The 17,070-nt window shown below is 41.2% G+C and overlaps 1 protein-coding gene across 10 annotated transcripts in view; it reads right to left on the bottom strand.

Moving 5' to 3' along the window:
- The window catches only part of Ipcef1 (interaction protein for cytohesin exchange factors 1), a 155,490-nt gene that overhangs the window by 4,705 nt on the left and 133,715 nt on the right, over positions 1-17,070 (bottom strand). For all 10 annotated transcript variants that reach the window (XM_048800193.1, XM_048800180.1, XM_048800157.1 and 7 more), the window contains one exon: positions 3,929-4,122. In XM_048800193.1, coding sequence (XP_048656150.1) covers positions 3,929-4,122 — 194 coding nt within the window. The remainder of the gene's footprint in view (positions 1-3,928; positions 4,123-17,070) is intronic.

A 17,070-nucleotide genomic window follows, 5' to 3' on the forward strand; every position in this document is an offset into this window, starting at 1 on the left:
AAAAAAAAAAAAAAAAAAGTACGGAAGCAGGGCATTAATGAAACGGCAAAACCTTCTTAGCTCCTCCCCAGGCAAGGTGCCCACAGGGCCAGAGCCTCACACAGTGGCCCTGTTCCTCCTGGCTGTCCCATGAAGCTATGGAAGTAGCTATCAAAGGCTACTTTGCCAAGGTCTACCTTTCTTTATGTCAGGCAAGCAAGGTTTCAGGGTCACCACAATGCCAGGAAAGAGAGAATGTGGATTTTTCCATTTATCCTCCAAATATTCAGTTCATGGTCTGACTCAAGACCTAAGCATGTTGGCACAGTGCCCACCAGCGCAGCTTCAGGGAAGACAGGGTTCATTCCTGGTGAAATAGGTCAGAGTGACTGAAGGAGTTTCCTTCTGCCCCACTAACCATTCTATTAATCATTCATTTTAAACTAAAGACAGGCTTACTCAAAAGTCCATGAATGTTGAGCTAGCAGAAATTCCAAAAGATTTCCATTTATAGTATATGACATAACAGTTTGCTCAACTTCCAAGAATTTCCCCAAAGAGCATGCATTCCAATAACATCCCAATGAAGGGGTTTTTCTTTATGGAATGCACCTATTACTAACATAAACATTATTACTACAACATTTTCTTTGTTTCTGTATGAAACTGCTGCTCTTGCTTCACCCCATTCCACCTTTGAAGTATTTTTTCTTGGTACTAGGGGCTAAACTCAGGGGCACTTAACTACTGGGGCTCTTTTTTTTTTTTTTTTTAAGAGATAGGGTCTCACTGAGTTGCTTAGTGCCTCGCCATTGCTGAGGCTGGCTTTGAACTCACGATCCTTCTTTTCTCAGCCTCCCAAGTCACCGGGATTATAGGCATGCGCCACTGTGTCCAGTTTGAAGCATTTTTTAAACCAACCTTTTATTACAATGCAATTTTTATTACACAGAGAAAAGTGCACAGACAGAAAAATTTGTGCTTGATGAACTATCACCATATAACCATATCCAAGTAACCATAACAAGGGTCAAAAAAGGACCCATACCCAGCACATCTGAAGCTCCCCTTATTGCCCCTCCCAGCCAAATCCTCTTCTCCCTCAAGGGCAACTGATACCCTGCCTTTTTTTTTTTTTTTTTTGTTTTGGTACTGGGGATTGAACCCAGGGCCTTGTGCATACAAGGCAAGCACTCTACCAACTGAGCTATGTCCCCAGCCTAACTGCTTTGAATTTTAAAAAGGAGCTAAACAGTAATTACTATTATAGTTTTTCAACATGAATAATCACGTATGCTAATTTCTCTTTCCCCATTGGATAAGCTGATATGCTTCATTTTTGTTTGCTATTTGTTTTTCACCAAGGCCAATTTCCACACCATCCTCTCCTCAACCTCCTGACCTTGACAGGTCCACACAACATGGACTACTTTCATCAGCCCTAGAACTGCACTTTCACAAGACCTAAAGGATGTATGGAAAGGGCTGTTCTCTTCAAATGAATAGAGGGTAGTCCAGCGTCCATCGGAGGCAACCCTATCATGGAGCCTAATGTCCATATGTCCTGAGATTCATCTCCTTGTATAATCCCTTCCCTGAGTATGGACCTACCTAATGACATGCTTTTCTACTAAATAGAACAGTATAGAAATAAGGTGATGTTGACTTCTAACTCATGCTGCTTGTTCAATCTCGCTGTCTTGCTCACTCTGAGAGAAGCCAGTTCTAGGCTGCAGGCTTCCTATGAAGGAGTCCATATGGCAGGGAACTGAGGGTGGCCTCCAACCAACATCCAGAGAGCAACAGAGACCCTCAGTCCAACAACTTGCAAAGAACAGAAACCTGCCAACAACCCAAAGAGAACTTAGAAGCAGATCCTTCCCAGGGGAGAAATGAACACAGCCCTAAGGGACACCTTAGTCACAGCCTCATGGCCTGTTTATTCATAGATGCAGAAGCTTATCCAAGCCATTCCCAAATTCCAAAACCACAGAAAGTCTGAAATAGTAAATGCTTATTGTTGAAGTTGCTAAGTTTGGGGGTAATTTGCTACCTAGCAACAGATTACCCAGTAATATACTGGGAGAAAAGAAAAAGTTGCTGAGTTCATTGTTGACGTGGCCAAACTGCACCAAAAAAATAAATAAATAAATAAACCAACTGTCACAGAGGGCCCTATGGACTTCTTTGGTTGGTGCATGCCCCTGTGAAGGTCTGACATCTTTAGTCCATTGCTCTATGGAGAGTCAGAGGCCACAGTCTCTCTCCTGCAAATGGTCCACGTGGCCCCTGGTCTCCTTAGCCTCTACCTCCTATTTCTCCCAAATATGGGTAGTAGTGTATCTTCTACTGATAGACACTGCACTTCCTGGAAGGCCCTTCCCTTTCCTTCCCGATACTCTTCATCTCTCTCTCACTGACCAGTTGTCATTCACTGACCTGATGGTCAGTCACTTCCCTTCTCTGGGCAACCAAACCCCCAAGATCATCTCCACTGCATTCACACCACACTGCATTCTAGCTGTGTGTTCTTGTCTCTGTTTCCATTTGCCCAGGGTTTTTCACTCCATGGTCACCGTGACCTAGACTAGTGCCTGGTACACAGTATGATTCAGGAAATGCTGCTTGATGAAAAGTTATTTACTCATCTCCATTTTTGCAGACAAAGACAAATAGTAAAATTCTAACATACTATGGCATATTACTGAGTGACTCACCACATTAATCAATTCTGTACACACTGTGGAATAAATGCTAGCAATATATTTCCATCATTTAATATTAGGGAATTTCTCTGCACTTGGAGTTTCTTCATATAATTAAAAATACACTTTTTTTTCCAACTTCATTTTTTCAGCCTTTAGTGCTATTGACTTGCTGTTGACTTACTGGAATTCTGACTAACAAGAGCCCTTCAGCCATGTCTTTGTAGCCTTGTTCTTTTGATTGCTGACATTTCTTTCAGGAAAAGGACTCAAATTCTTAATGCAAAGGGACATGAGCAAAACAGAATTAAATTGCAGGACCTATCAAGGCTTTTCAGAATCTACAAATGTTCTGCTAATTTAGGACTATTTTACAAAGTCTCCTGGCTTTCTCCTGCTCATGTTATAATCTAAATGTGAAAGCAGGATGCTTTTGCTATAAAGAAGCATTTTAGTTATGGGAGACCCTGAAAATAGCTTCAGTACATCCTGTGCATGGTCCCTCTCTCCCATTGTGAAAACATCTGCTCCTCTGTTACCACAAGATGTCTGCTGCTCACTGCCGGGCTCTCGCGGTGTTACCTGGCTGCAAGTCCTACAGCTGAAAGTCTTTGCTGTACCAGAAAATGAGGACTTTCTCCCAGATATAGCTCAGAAGAATGGCTCCCTCAAAAGAATCAGGTGAAAACCCAAGAGCTGATTCTCACCCACTGATGATCTCCATCTGTAGTCAACAGTTACTGAGCCAGGTACTGTGCTAGGGGACACCTTAGTCACAGCCTCATGGTCATGTTTATTCACAGATGTAGACGCTTGTCCAAGCCACTCCCAAATTCCAAAACCACAGAAAGTCTGAGATAGTAAATGCTTATTGTTGAGGCTGGGGGTTTGGTTGCCAGGTACAGTAATTTTACTGAATATTTGTCTTTGTCTGCAAACTGAGGCAGAAGGGCTACAAAAACAAATGGTGTGTGGTCCTTGCCATGTAGGAGCTTAACATGTGAAACTTCATAGCAGAGTGAAAGTAAAAGGAAGGCCTGCTGTGGAAAAACACATGGGTGCCACTGTGGAAAGGTCCTAGTGACTGAAGGATGTCCAGGTCACCTTACTCTCTAAAGATCACACTTACCCTTACTGCCCTGGCCTCCACCCCCACAAACACACTGTTGTTACCATGAGCCTCTGCAGAGCCCGTCCTTTGCCTCACATCCACAGAGTTTATCCACAGTCGGAAACCGTCTTACCTTCAATGTGCTATTCAAGGTTCGAATTTTGTGAAGTTTCTCATTGATGGATGGGTTCTTGCAGCGTTTCACAAATGACTTTCTCAACTCCTTTTTGGTCGAAGGCCGGCGGTCCCCAAGAGGAGACAGACTCGCTTGCTCTAATGATTTGTAAAGTTTCTCCATTTCATCATCTTCAGGTGCTTTTGTTTCTTCTATTAAAAAGAAGAAGAAATAACAACAAAACCAGTTAAAACAAGAAGAGAACATTAGACGCTGTGGTCCCACCTGCTGACACCTGCATCTCAGACTTGGCTCCAAAACTATAGGAAAATGTTTTTCTTTTGTTTTGTTTTGTGTTTTCTTGTCTAAGCCGTGCTCTCTTTGAAAATCCCGGAGAAGGAACTGTTCGAGGCCCCTCTTCCTGCCTCTGTTGGTTCCTCCCTTGGTTTCTGGCAGCTTAACTCCAGTTCACATGGTATCTTCCCTGCCTGCATGTCACTGGGTCCAAACCTCCCTTTGAACAAAGACACCAGCTATAGTGGAATAAAGGTTCACCAGAACGCCCTCATTTTAATGAATTGCAACTGCGACACATTTCCTAATAAGGTCACCTTCTGACATACTGGGGGAAGGCAATGAGGACTGCAACATGAGTTCGGGTGGGACATAATTCAGTGTAAGAGTCTACCTGCTGCCCCCTCAAAATTCACTTCCTTCTCACATGAAAAATATCTTCATTCCAGTCCAACATCTCCTCAATTATCCACGTCAACATCAACCTAACACCAAAATCTCATCCAAATGTCATTGAAGTTGGGTATTGGTAAGATCCTGGTACAGAATACCTCTCCAGCTTTGGACCTGTGAAACTAGATAAATCATCTGCTTCTAAAACACCAGGTGGAACAGGCAAGCCCTGCAAGTTAACACATACTCCCAACTTTGAACACCACGGCCTTGGATGACCGCTGGGTGTCCTTCTCAGAACTGCCCTTTGAGAACGATGCCAGCCTGTGGTCTGTGGTTGTGAGCAGAGAACGGCCATTCGTCACTCTGCACACACTCTCCTCCCCTCTCCACCACATCTTCCCCTCCCCAGCCCACATGAAGTGACTAGACTAAGTCATGCAGCCCACAGTGCTGGTCACAGTCCATGACTCAGTGATGAGCAAGTGATTCAGGTCAAGCCAATGGGGCCAGGAAGACTCAGTTCCAGGACTTCATTTCAAGGGTATCAGAGAAGCATCTCTCTTAAACAGAATGCTGTGGTGATGTGAGCTGGAAGTTTTCAGGTGGCATCCCAAGAACAACCAAGCTAATCCACTCTGAGACATGGCTTTTGATGAGACCATTGGTGCCCTCTCGGCCTGTGGGAGCCAATCTCTCACCTTGGTTAAGCTCCTCTGGGTATGGGTTTCAATCCTGTAAAACTGTACAGACCTCCAATGATGCCCAGGTCACCCAAAGAAAACCATGTCTTGATGTTGCCTTAATTTCTCACACAGAATTTCAATCATGTATTCTTTTCCTTCCCTGAAAATAATTCAGGGAAAGATCCACAGCAATATTTCTTTTTCTACCATGTGCTCTTTAGTGCTTATAATGCTTTACATCCTGTCCTGAGAACAAACCCGGGAGACCTACACAAGAGAACCTGAACAAAACAGGCTCATCGAGGAGAAGAGAGAAGCATAGAACAGCACTCTAGGAGCCCGGAATCAAGCAAACTCCATTCACTTTACAGTTCACTCCACTAAGATTAGGAATCCTGAAGCAAGAATTAGTTTTCTCCCACCAATCCCAGAAAGTTACCACGAGGGTTCCCAACAGTCTTGTAAAATGGAGAGCAAAGACGATGTATTAACTTTGTCACTGACTTAAAGTACCGAACTGCACAACCTCTTTGTTCTCTAACAAAAGTAAGGGAGAAGATATTTAAAACTGTAGCTGAAGATAATTAGGCTTTTTGGCTCAGGCTAGAGGCAAACATCAAAAGTGGACCTTTGTCTACAAGAACATGATAAGATGCTCCACCTCACTGATCATTAGAGAAATGCAAATCAGAACCACAATGAGATGCAACTTCACACCTACAAGGATGGCTAAAATAAAAAAGAACAAACATTAAGTGTGGTCAAGGAGGTGGAGAAATTGAAATCCTCCTGCCTCACTAGCACAGATGTAAACTGTAACTGCCACTTTGGAAAAAGGAGTGTTCATTCCTCAAAATCCTAAACCCAGAGTTACCATGGGATGCTACAATTCCACTCTTGGTGATGTGTGGAGACAGTGAGAAACATGTTCACACAATTGTGCAGGGATGCTCATGGCAGCATTATACATAACAGATAAAGAGAGGAGAGAGCCTAAATGTTCATCAACAGGCGAGTGGATACACAAAAATGTAGTGTATGCCTAAGGGAAAATTATTTAGTTATTAAAAGAAATGAAATACTAAAGACTCACAATGCTGCAACATGAACAAACCTTGGAATCATTATGACAGCCAAAAGTAGCCAGTCACAAAAGACCATATCCAGTATTATCCTGCTTATATGAAATGTTGAGCACAGGCAAATCCACAGAGACAGAAGGTAGAACAGCAGCTGCCTGGAGTTTGGGAGGAGGCAAGCAGGAGTAAGGAGGTCAGCTAATGTTGTAAAGTGGTTTTGGTGGTGCTGAAAATGTTCTCAAATTAATTTGTGGTGACAGTTGCCCATATCTGTGAATGTACTAAAAACCACTGAACTGTACACCTGTGCATGCATTTTATAGTATGGGAAACATATCTCTGTACAGTTGTAACATTGTAGGCTTTTATGAGGCTGTCATGATATCTGATAATATGTCCACAGCAGAAACCGTAAGCATGAAATAGTCCCTGGGTAACAGAAGACATTAAAATGTCTTCAGACAATTAAATGGAAAGACATCTTATTTACAGAAGAGACATTAGGATTGAAGGTTTGGAGTTTTCAGACAAACAAGGACACAATAATCTCACATGGCCTTTATTTTAAAATATATAGCCAGCCAGGTAGGACACTACTTGGAATAAAGCCTGGGTGCATAGCTTTCAATACCACGGCATTTTAAATTAGGTTATATATATATATAAAATTTAAACAAATGAAATACTAAATCATAATGCTAGAGAATCTTCTCTGTGATCACCAGGCAGCTCCACCCTGTCCTAAAGATGGTGCTTGAAAACAAAACTACTTTTTAATAATCATTTACTTTGCAGTTATGTCAGGGTAAGAATTATTATATAAAGATAATATATATGACTCAATTGATATTAAATCAAGAAAGATGAAAATAATAATATTGGAATAACATGGCATTAAGCTTCTTTCCTAAATGAAAAATAAATAGGATTCTTTTACTGGACAATTTTAATATTATTTAATATATGTAAAATAAAATATTTGATTTTTATGTTAAAAATATCAGAAGCTGTATTTCTCCCCCTCCCCAATTCTTTTCTGCAATTTAAACTTTAGGTTATTATCCATAAGGATGTGTGTGTGTGTGTGTGTGTGTGTGTGTATAACTCGACCCTCCAAGATAGAATTGAATTTTCAAATTAACATAAACCTGCTTAAGTTACTAAATTTAATGCAGAATTCACCTAAAATTTATATGTAATGTTGAAAAGACAGTCTATTTTAATTCATCCAGAAACAAGATAATAAAGAGCAAGTATGTTCATATAAGCTTAAACCTGTCAGGGAAATGAGGAAAAAAGACAGGCAAATTACCAGGATTTCTTCCTCCTCAAAGGAAACCTGAGGCAGAAACACTATATATTTGACTTTTAATAACCTGATTCCAGATTCACCCACAGACATAAGGAAACTAACATTACAACTGGTAACATTAGGAGTCAAGAAGAGACCTTTGTTGTTCTGTGTGCCCTTGTGTGTGCATATGTATGTGTATGTACGTGTGTGTACGTGTGTGTGTGTGTGATTGTGCACATTTGTCATAATTTGAGATGGAAAACATTAATACCCAGGACACACCTGTGATCCAATCAAATTCACAACCTAGCCAGAGGCTTAAATTTGTTTTGACTGTTGCTCAGGGCTTATGCTAAGGTCTTCATAGGGCCGTAAAACGAACAATAATAATTCAAGAAGTTGAGGAATAGAATCTCAAGATAATAAAGGATCCAAAGGGTACAAATGCACCAAAACAAACAAACAAACAAAAAAACACAGATTGACCTTAAGCAGAGGTGAGAGTCCTTCCCATTGCCATACCAAGACCAGAGCAGGCTGGCTGGTTAATCCTCTCTGGCTGTTCTTGTACTGCAAAAAGTCTTCTCTGTAAAATAATATTTGTTACAAATCCCCATTCCATTGTTATGCAAATATTTTTCTAAATTATAATTTCATACTAGAAAGCACTAGCTTATTTTTCTTATTGTACCATATTTACAAAGAGCAAGAAAAAAATGATTGGCGGAAAACACCACTCGTAACTCTCCCATTAGAAATGGAAGCCAAGTTAATTATTTCCACCTCCTTTATCTCCTGAAGCAAAATAAATGAATTTTGTCTGACAGTGAATTGTTCCCATGCAATATTTATCCTTCCTCTCAAGTGCCTCTTTCAATTTCCCCACATAAAATAGCAGGACTTTGATTATCACTGGCAGATAGGGCACTTGATCGCACCTCACCTCACAAGTGCTTGGTCAAGGAAGATAAAAGCTATGATTTTATGGGTGGGAAAGTGAAGATATTGGAAAAAGAGTGAGTGACTTTTTTCAATATCAGTGATAGAGTCAAGAACAAAAGTTCCATTCCACAAGGTACAGGACCATAGGCTTCTAGACCCGTGTCTTCCAAATATAACAGGCAAACAATCTCCTAGGGAACTAGTTAAAATGCAGATTCCGCTTCAGTCCACGTGGGATGGCACTTAGATTCCCAGTTTTCCAGAAGCTCCTAGGTGATGCTGGAACTGCTGGTCCATAAAACATACTTTGAATAGCACGGCTAGACATCAGCAATTTTCATGCAACATCAGCCTCGACTCATTGGAAGAGAAAGAGACTGCAGTTACAGCTAGCAAGTTGGGACTTGTCCATAAACCAGCATTTATTTTCACTCAGGGAAACAGAATCCCTGCTTAAACACATGAGCCCCTCCTATGTTGAGCAGTGAGGTCAATGTCCGTGAACTTTGTATCTGTTAGACTGGCTGAGACTATCTCAAGAGGTCAGATTAGTAACTGTCTCCAAACTTGGGTCAGTTCGCTAGTTAAGCTCAATAAAGGGAATGTCGAATAAAAGAATATTTTAAAAACCTCCCTTCCAAATATATGTATTTTTTAACAAGCTCCTTCTTAGTGATATTAGCAAATGAAACAAAACATTTTTAACTAATGGTTAGAAGTTCATTCCTTTCCAAAATTATGCCAAATGAATGTGCAGCTCTCTTCTCCTCCTCCCACGTACCCAGCCTTTTGTCGGCTGTTGACAGGACAGGCCGGCTCCAGGCCCAGCATTTAATGGCTGTTGAACGCTGTATGCAGATTATCTCCTGAAATGCTGTATTTTCAACTTTGCCTCCCCCACTGTCTTATTTTTGGCTTTTCTTTTGCTTTCTAGAATGTGGCTGTTTATTTTCTACTTAGAACATAAAAGCTGGCTTCAGGACACAGGAGAGGAATTCACTGCCAGATTTCATATCCGGGTTTGAAAGGAGTCTGTGTAGCGATTAGAAAAGTCTTGATGTCCTCAACTGTGGAACACTTGGAAAGACTTGGAAAGACTCAGGTAGAAAACAGCACTGCCTGGTCCACATGAAAGGTTCTAAGTGTTTCAGAACAAAACTACCACTTGTCTCAAAGAGAAGAAGCCACCATATAGTCACTGGAACACTCTGTATAGCTTTGAAGACTTTACAGATGTCATTTAATTTGGCATCTGATGTCAACAGATCGAAAGAATTTCACAGTCCTTCTCTACTTAGAGATTTTGACAACAACATAGCCAGACTTGAAATCATAATGACAGATTTCAATTACACAACTAATAATAAATCTGGGAAACTCATTTTAATAGAAGGGACACCAATGACCAACAACACGAGCCCAGTGTAATTCTGAGGGAGAAATCTGCCTCCGCTGTTGTCGAGAGCAGAGATGGGAACCAGAGGACTGGACAGTCCATAGCTCAGATCCTGCCTGCTCTTCTCTGCCCCAAAGGAAAAATGCCCACTCAGAGCCTCTGCTGGGACTCTACTGAGGGGCCCAGCTTTTGTGCCTGAACTCAGTTCCCACAAGAACACAGGGCACTAGACCCAGGACTGGAAACTCATCAGCTGGCCAGAAGCTGGCCAGCAACTCAGGACACGAGCCAGACTTTCGGATTTGAGCCAGCAGCTGGAGAGAAGGAGCCAGTTAGAATCAGGAGCAGAAGACTCATGACGACCACTTGAGTACAGGACAGCAGCCAGTGCTCAGAAAAGAAGGCAGAGGCGGGAGGACACCAGCTGGGAAAGAGAGTAAGAAATTCCACGGGAGAGAAATCAAACTGAATATCAGAAATCAGAGAGAGGCCACTGTTCAAAGTTAAAAAGTTTTCACTTGTGCTCTTGTGAGTCTAAGTGGCTTCACTTCGATCCCCCTGGTTCCTTTCTACTATTCTACCTTCTCTGCCAGAGTTGTGCACCTGTCTTCTCTTGGGACCACTCTGTTCATTAGGACGACTTGGTACTCTTCCCTGTATTACTGGTTTCATAGACAAGAGCAAACCTGGTCGATTCAGTGATCTTTGATGTTGTTCTTCTGTGTTGTTAACACTGTAGCTTGTGGCAGTGATCTTCTGAAATCATCTTAGGTTGAAACTGCTGCTCAACCGTCTGAGAAGTGGCATTTACATTCTTAAAACATGTGCTCCACTTGTTTTTAAATTTTATTGTCAATTATATGAGTACCCAGGATAAAATGAAATATTTAAAGAGACATTAGGTTTCTACTCACATCTCAAGGGAAGAAAAAAAACAAAGAGCAAGCACTCAAGAAGGACAGATTTTTTTTTTCCTTAATTTTATTTTCAAAATACATTTATGAGGTGGAACTGAATGGAAAAGAAATGGGGGCTCTAAAAGTCACTTAAACCAAGGGGTACAAATCAACATACCTATAACCTTGGCCCTATAACCTGCTAGCTCCAGCAAACATTGCAATGAGGACAAGTGAACAGAAAAGATAGAAATGGAATATTCAGAAAGAGAAGAGAGAAGTAAAGAGCCCTTCAAACCAACAGCAGGGAGGCAAGAGGAAGGAAGAAATCAAAGGTCTGGAGCAGATCAGTGCCCCCATAAGACGGGGCTCTCTTTTCCTTATCTTCACAATTATAATCTAGCAGGATCCATAATTACCTGTGTATTGTGTATCGTGACCTAAACAGGCAGCTATACCATGTTCATGGGTTCAATGCTTTAAAGCCAGACTTACTGCCAAATTAACCTACACGGTCAAGGACATGGTAACCAAAGTCCAAATGTGGTACCCTAAGTAAAGCTTGATAATTAAATTCAAAGATTACCTGGAAGACAGTACCAACAAGAGCAGCTCTGTGTGGAATAACAGGACATTCTACAACTGTGGACCCTAACCACCGAACTGACAAAGTAATAAGAGAAAGTTCAGTGAATGAGCAGAAAGGCTGCACAAAACACCAGTGTGCGCAGGAATTTTGATGCTGTGAAGATGATAACAGATTAGGGGAGAAAGAATCTGTGAAATGGTATTGGGCTATCGTATTCACCTAAAAATAAATTAGATGCAATCATAAACAAAAGAGCTCTTTTTAGTCCTGCAATGAATACATGAATGAATATTATCATAAACTGAGGCAGTGATTCTTTCTGAGGAAGACTCAAAACTCAAAGCCAGAAATAAAATAATGACAAAATTGATGACATAAAGATTTTAAATTTCTGCATAAAGGCACTAAAAATAAAATTTTAACAACAAGTAATAGGCAAGGAAAAATATTCACAATATCCATAATATAGTGAGTATTCATAAAAAAAAAAAATGGCTCCTAAAAACCAGTAAGAAGCCAATCAGAAGTACACAAGAGAGTGAACAGTGCACTTACAGAAAATGTAAACACACAGACACAACCTGGGGAAGAAGTTCAGTTTTGCTGCCGATCAAGGCCTTCAGGTGCTTAAGGTTCCAAGGTGCTTCCTGTCGGATGATGCTTAATTCCAAACTGAAAAACATGCACCATGTGCCTTTCAAATATTTAGAAAATATTTCTAGCAGGCATTTTGCATTTCATGGCAAAAAGTGAAAGTTCAGATTGTGACTGGTCAAAGATGCCACCGCTCATCCCCAACCTGAAAATCTATTTAATGCTATTTCACATGGCTTAAGGCTTAGCTTGAATGGCTGAAGGAACATCTCAATAAGCAGGGTCATGAAATTGCTATCCATTGGTTTTGATTTTAACACAAAGCATACATGTCAGCTTATTTGGGACATATAGTGTCAAGTTCCATTTTATGATTTTTTTTCAACTCCTTAATGTTCAAGTAACCCTATCCACTTGTTTTTGTTGTTGTTCTTTAACAGCATCTAATGCATTGACAGGTTTCCTTACTTAGTCTCTAACACATGACCTTTGGCTCCCTTCCTTAACAGGCACTTCTAGGTGCCTTGGCAGCCTGAACAACATCAGGGCATCACAGAGCTCATCACTCTGAATTCTTCTTCTCACTGCCCTCTCCCTCCAGCTGATCTGATTAGCCCCATTTTTCAAATACGATCTAAATGCCAATGACAAGACATTTTGTACCTACAGGGCCTCCTCTGAACTCTGGACTCAGGTCCTGCCTCAGCCTCCCAAGCTGCTCGGATTAAGGCATGTGCCACCACGTCTGGCTCAAATTCTGGATCTGTACCTCCAACCAGGAGGTCTTTCCTGTCTCAAAAAATGGCAACTCCATTCTTTTTCATCATTCAGGATACAACCCTTGAAATCATCTTTGACTCCTCTTTCTACTCTCCTATCAGCAAATCCCACCAACTCTGCTTGAAATACACACAGCACCTGACCTCGTCCACCTTGACGGAGGAATACCATACTGTACCTCTCACCTGCACCCATATGGCACCGGCCAATGTGCTGTAGGTCTGCTCTCCACCAAAGAGCCAAGTGATTCTTTCAAAATGTAAGTCAGTTCCATTACTACCTAAAATTTTCTTTTGTTAGGAGATATAGTTCTCAGGAAATGATATTTTTACAGATTGTACATCCACAAAATTTGATAGTCAAATTTCATTTAGCTAAGAATGACGCTGAGTTACTCCCCAACATTTCACCTAAGAATTTTATGCCTCCAGCTTCACTTTGTTTTTACCCTGAAAGACAATAACCTGGTCTATTTTCCCACCTCAGCATTTCACTTCTGTTCTTGGATTTGCAGTTTAGGACACAAAGAACTGTGATTCCTTGAGGAACTTGTTACTTGGTGTGGGCTATTAACAAAAAAAATTTTAGATAGTAATGGAACTACCATTTGACCCATTTATTCCACTCCTTGGCATTTACCCACAGGACTTAAAATCAGCATATTATAGTGATGCCACCACATCAATGTTTATAGCAACTCAATTCACAATAGCTAAGCTACAGAACCAACCTAGGTGCCCTTCAACAGATGAGTTGGTAAAGAAATATATATGTATGTGTGTATGTGTGTGTGTGCAAGGGAGGGTAGGGAGGGGAAGAACAGTAGTTCACTGAGTTAGACAAAAGAAGGGAGGGGATGGGAATAGGAAAGATAGGAGAATGAATAAGACACAACTTCCCTTTGTTCATAAATGAATACACGGCTTGTGTAACTCCACATAGTGTACAGCCACAGAATGGAATCCCAATTGGAATGGGTTGTGTTCCATGTATGTATAATATGTCAAAATATGTCTGCCATCATGTTTATCTAAAAACAACAAATAAAAACAAAAAGAAAAAAAAAAGTAAGTTGGATGATTTCACTGCTCTTCGCAAATCCCCCAACAGCTTCTCCATAACTCAGAACAGATTCCAGAGTCTTACTACATCCTCTATTCTACACACTTCACCTTCCTGCAGGGACCTTTGATGGTCTCAACGCTGTGCCACTGAAGGGCCCCTGCACTTGGTGCACACTGTACCTGGAAGATATCAACTGGGCTCTCCTCTCCACTCCATGGATTTTGGCTCAAATGTCAACTTATCAGAGAGACTTCCCATGACCACTGATGTAAATAGCACCTCTTCCCTCATGCCCCGATCTCAGCTCCATCTCTCTCTAAACCCACACCCATCCTCTTGTTAACCATGGCACTTACAACCACTGGAGACATTAGTACTGACCTGCTGTATCCTATTATCTCCCTCCCAGTCTCCCCTCAACATCGGCACCATGAGGGTATTTATTTTGCCTTCTGTTCACTTTTTTCCCAGTGTACATTCTTTTCCATTAGACCTTTAGAAGTCTTTTAGAACAAAAGCATGGGCCAGTACGTGACACGAAGAGGCACTTGATAAATATTTTTGAATAGACAAAGTCCCCGGACCCTGAAGTGTCACGTAGTGCTCGAATGCTTCTGTTCCTATCACTGGCTGACCTGCACTGCTTCACTAGTAATTGTAGAAACACGTGTTACAGAATGATTGTCTAAAGAGGGAAATTATTCCGTGAAATGTGACTTGATTCACCTATTTAACTTAACCCTGGCTCCTGCTGATTATTTATTTTGAATATTTGGGTGATTAAAATCTCGGGCTCTAGAGTCAAACAGAACACACCCTTCACCCTCCCATCGTTGCATGACCATCTTAAGCGATTTGCCTAACTACAGTAAGCCCCAGTTTCTTCATCATACAGTAGAGGTGAAAATAAAATACTTTATTTCTAAGTTGTTGGTAGTGGGGAAACACTGAAAACTTCCCCTTTGAGATGAAGCACACCACAAAAATGCCCATAATCATCGTTTATATCAATATTGCACTGCAGGCAAAGCCCAAGAAAGAAAAGTAAGTGAGAGAATGTCTAAAAACAAAAACACAGCACAGCCGTCATTTAAAGAGGTATAATTGTGTACGTCAAAAGACAGCGTTTTCCCTGTACTCTACATAAATGTGACTGCTTGAAACACAATATTGGTAAAACACAATTCTGGTAGCACTGAAAGAGAAAGGTGGGCTTCGAGCCTTGTTTTGTAAGGGCAGGCGTGGTTTCTCTCTGGAATGAACCTGCCGTTCTGGGTCCTGTGGAACCTGTGGCCAGGCTCTGCGGTCCTGTGGCCACAAGCAGTGGTACCTCTTGAGCTCTTGACACCAGAGCACATCATTTTTTAAAAATATTTTTAAGTTGTAGATGGACACAATACCTTTATTTATTTTTATGTGGTGCTGAGGATTGAACCCAGGGCCTCACACATGCAAGGCGTGCATTCTACCACTGAACCACAACCCCAGCACCAGAGCACATCATTTTTAATGCGCCTTTCTCCATTCCTAGAACTGTTTACATCTAAATGTCAACTCTAAGTTTACTTCTTTCGGAGTACAAACATCCTCTTTCACCTTAACCACATTTTCTCTCTTCTGAACTTATTTATCTTTCACCTTTGGTCATGACCTCCCGTTCTTTGACCCCTCCTACTTCTTCCTACCTGTGATTTGAGTCTGTATGCCCCTGAAGTCCAGATTTCACTAGTCAGCAGCTTCAAAACCCTTGCTCCATTGAGTTCCCATAACCTTTCACTATTCCATAACTCCCTGTCTCAGGAAAAGTTGTAGAATATAAGAACGACAACAAAAGATACAAAGATAAAAGTCTGCGGACTTCAAATGACCTGTTTAGATTACGCAAAAATATAGGTGACTTAACCAGGTTCTTTTGTGACCACTCATGGGGATCTTCAGCCACTTGACATGGGAACAGTGAAATCAGTGGTAATCCTTCCATGCCTGAGATCCATGCTATTGAGGCCAATGGCCATTCAGACCAGATTATTTTCACGGTGTTAAATATTCATTTCCATTTTAAGATTCTCAAATTACATTTCAAAACTCAGGAACACTAGGAAATACTCTAGGGACTAAATTAAGTTCTAAGTATGCAGAGACCATGACCAGTCTACACCCTGGTAGGGCACAGAAGCTTCCTAATTCCTCTTGGTCTCTTCCTTCTCTTATTCTCTTGTACCCTACATCCTACAGCTAAGATAACTTTTCTAAATCATAGCTTTATTTATATGATTACCATAATTAGAAATGGTTATCAATTATATATCATAATTCACTAAGGCCTGGTTCAGCATTCAGCATCACCAGGATTTCCTTTCAGTCTCCTTTGCCTGTGTCTCCCCTCTAAATGCACAGATCCTTCCCCTTAGGTGTGACCACCTGGGGTGTTCTGTTTGTAGCTCCCTGGTGGCACCCATTTTATTCTGATTTCTTGCGTTAGATGTGACTGATTCCTCCCACGTGCTCCATTAGACTTTTAGAAGTCTTTTAGAACAGAATCTGTATCCTGCTCATCTTTGGATTCCCTTTAGCACAAAGTACACGAGTACATATTAGATACTAAATAATAATAATAATAATGCTAACTTGAGTTGAGCTCAGTAGGGGCTTATTTTTGTTGTTTCTTCATTTCCTGAAGAGGCATACCACATAATTCCTACAGCCACATTCCAAATAGCCAGCTAAAATAATGTAGCATCTGTACTGTCCACACTCAGACTGTGCATAATTTTTTCTAATGTCCTTCAGGTCCTGAAATCTGGCTCAGAGATGTCATGCATGCTCTAGAATGCTCGTCTCTTCATTAACAATCTTTCTATTCAGCTTGTAATCGACATGACTCGCAGTTCTGGCTGTACTTGCACTTGGAAATGGGCCTACACCAGTTGAGCTTTAGTTTTATCAGTTAACCTGCAGTTTTTCAGCATTGGGGGTATGGTTCCTCCTCACTGAGTGAGAGTGACCTTGTCCACATTGTCCACAGGTAGCACACGCTGTACATACGTATGCAGTGATGCACCCTGTGATTCACCACCACAGGCATGGCCCTGGCCAAAATATCACTTGAAAAAGAAAGGCAGATCCCAGAGTGACGCTGAGATGCGACAAGC

Source organism: Marmota marmota, unplaced genomic scaffold, assembly GCF_001458135.2.
Source record: "Marmota marmota marmota unplaced genomic scaffold, marMar, whole genome shotgun sequence".
Lineage (NCBI taxonomy): Eukaryota > Metazoa > Chordata > Mammalia > Rodentia > Sciuridae > Marmota > Marmota marmota.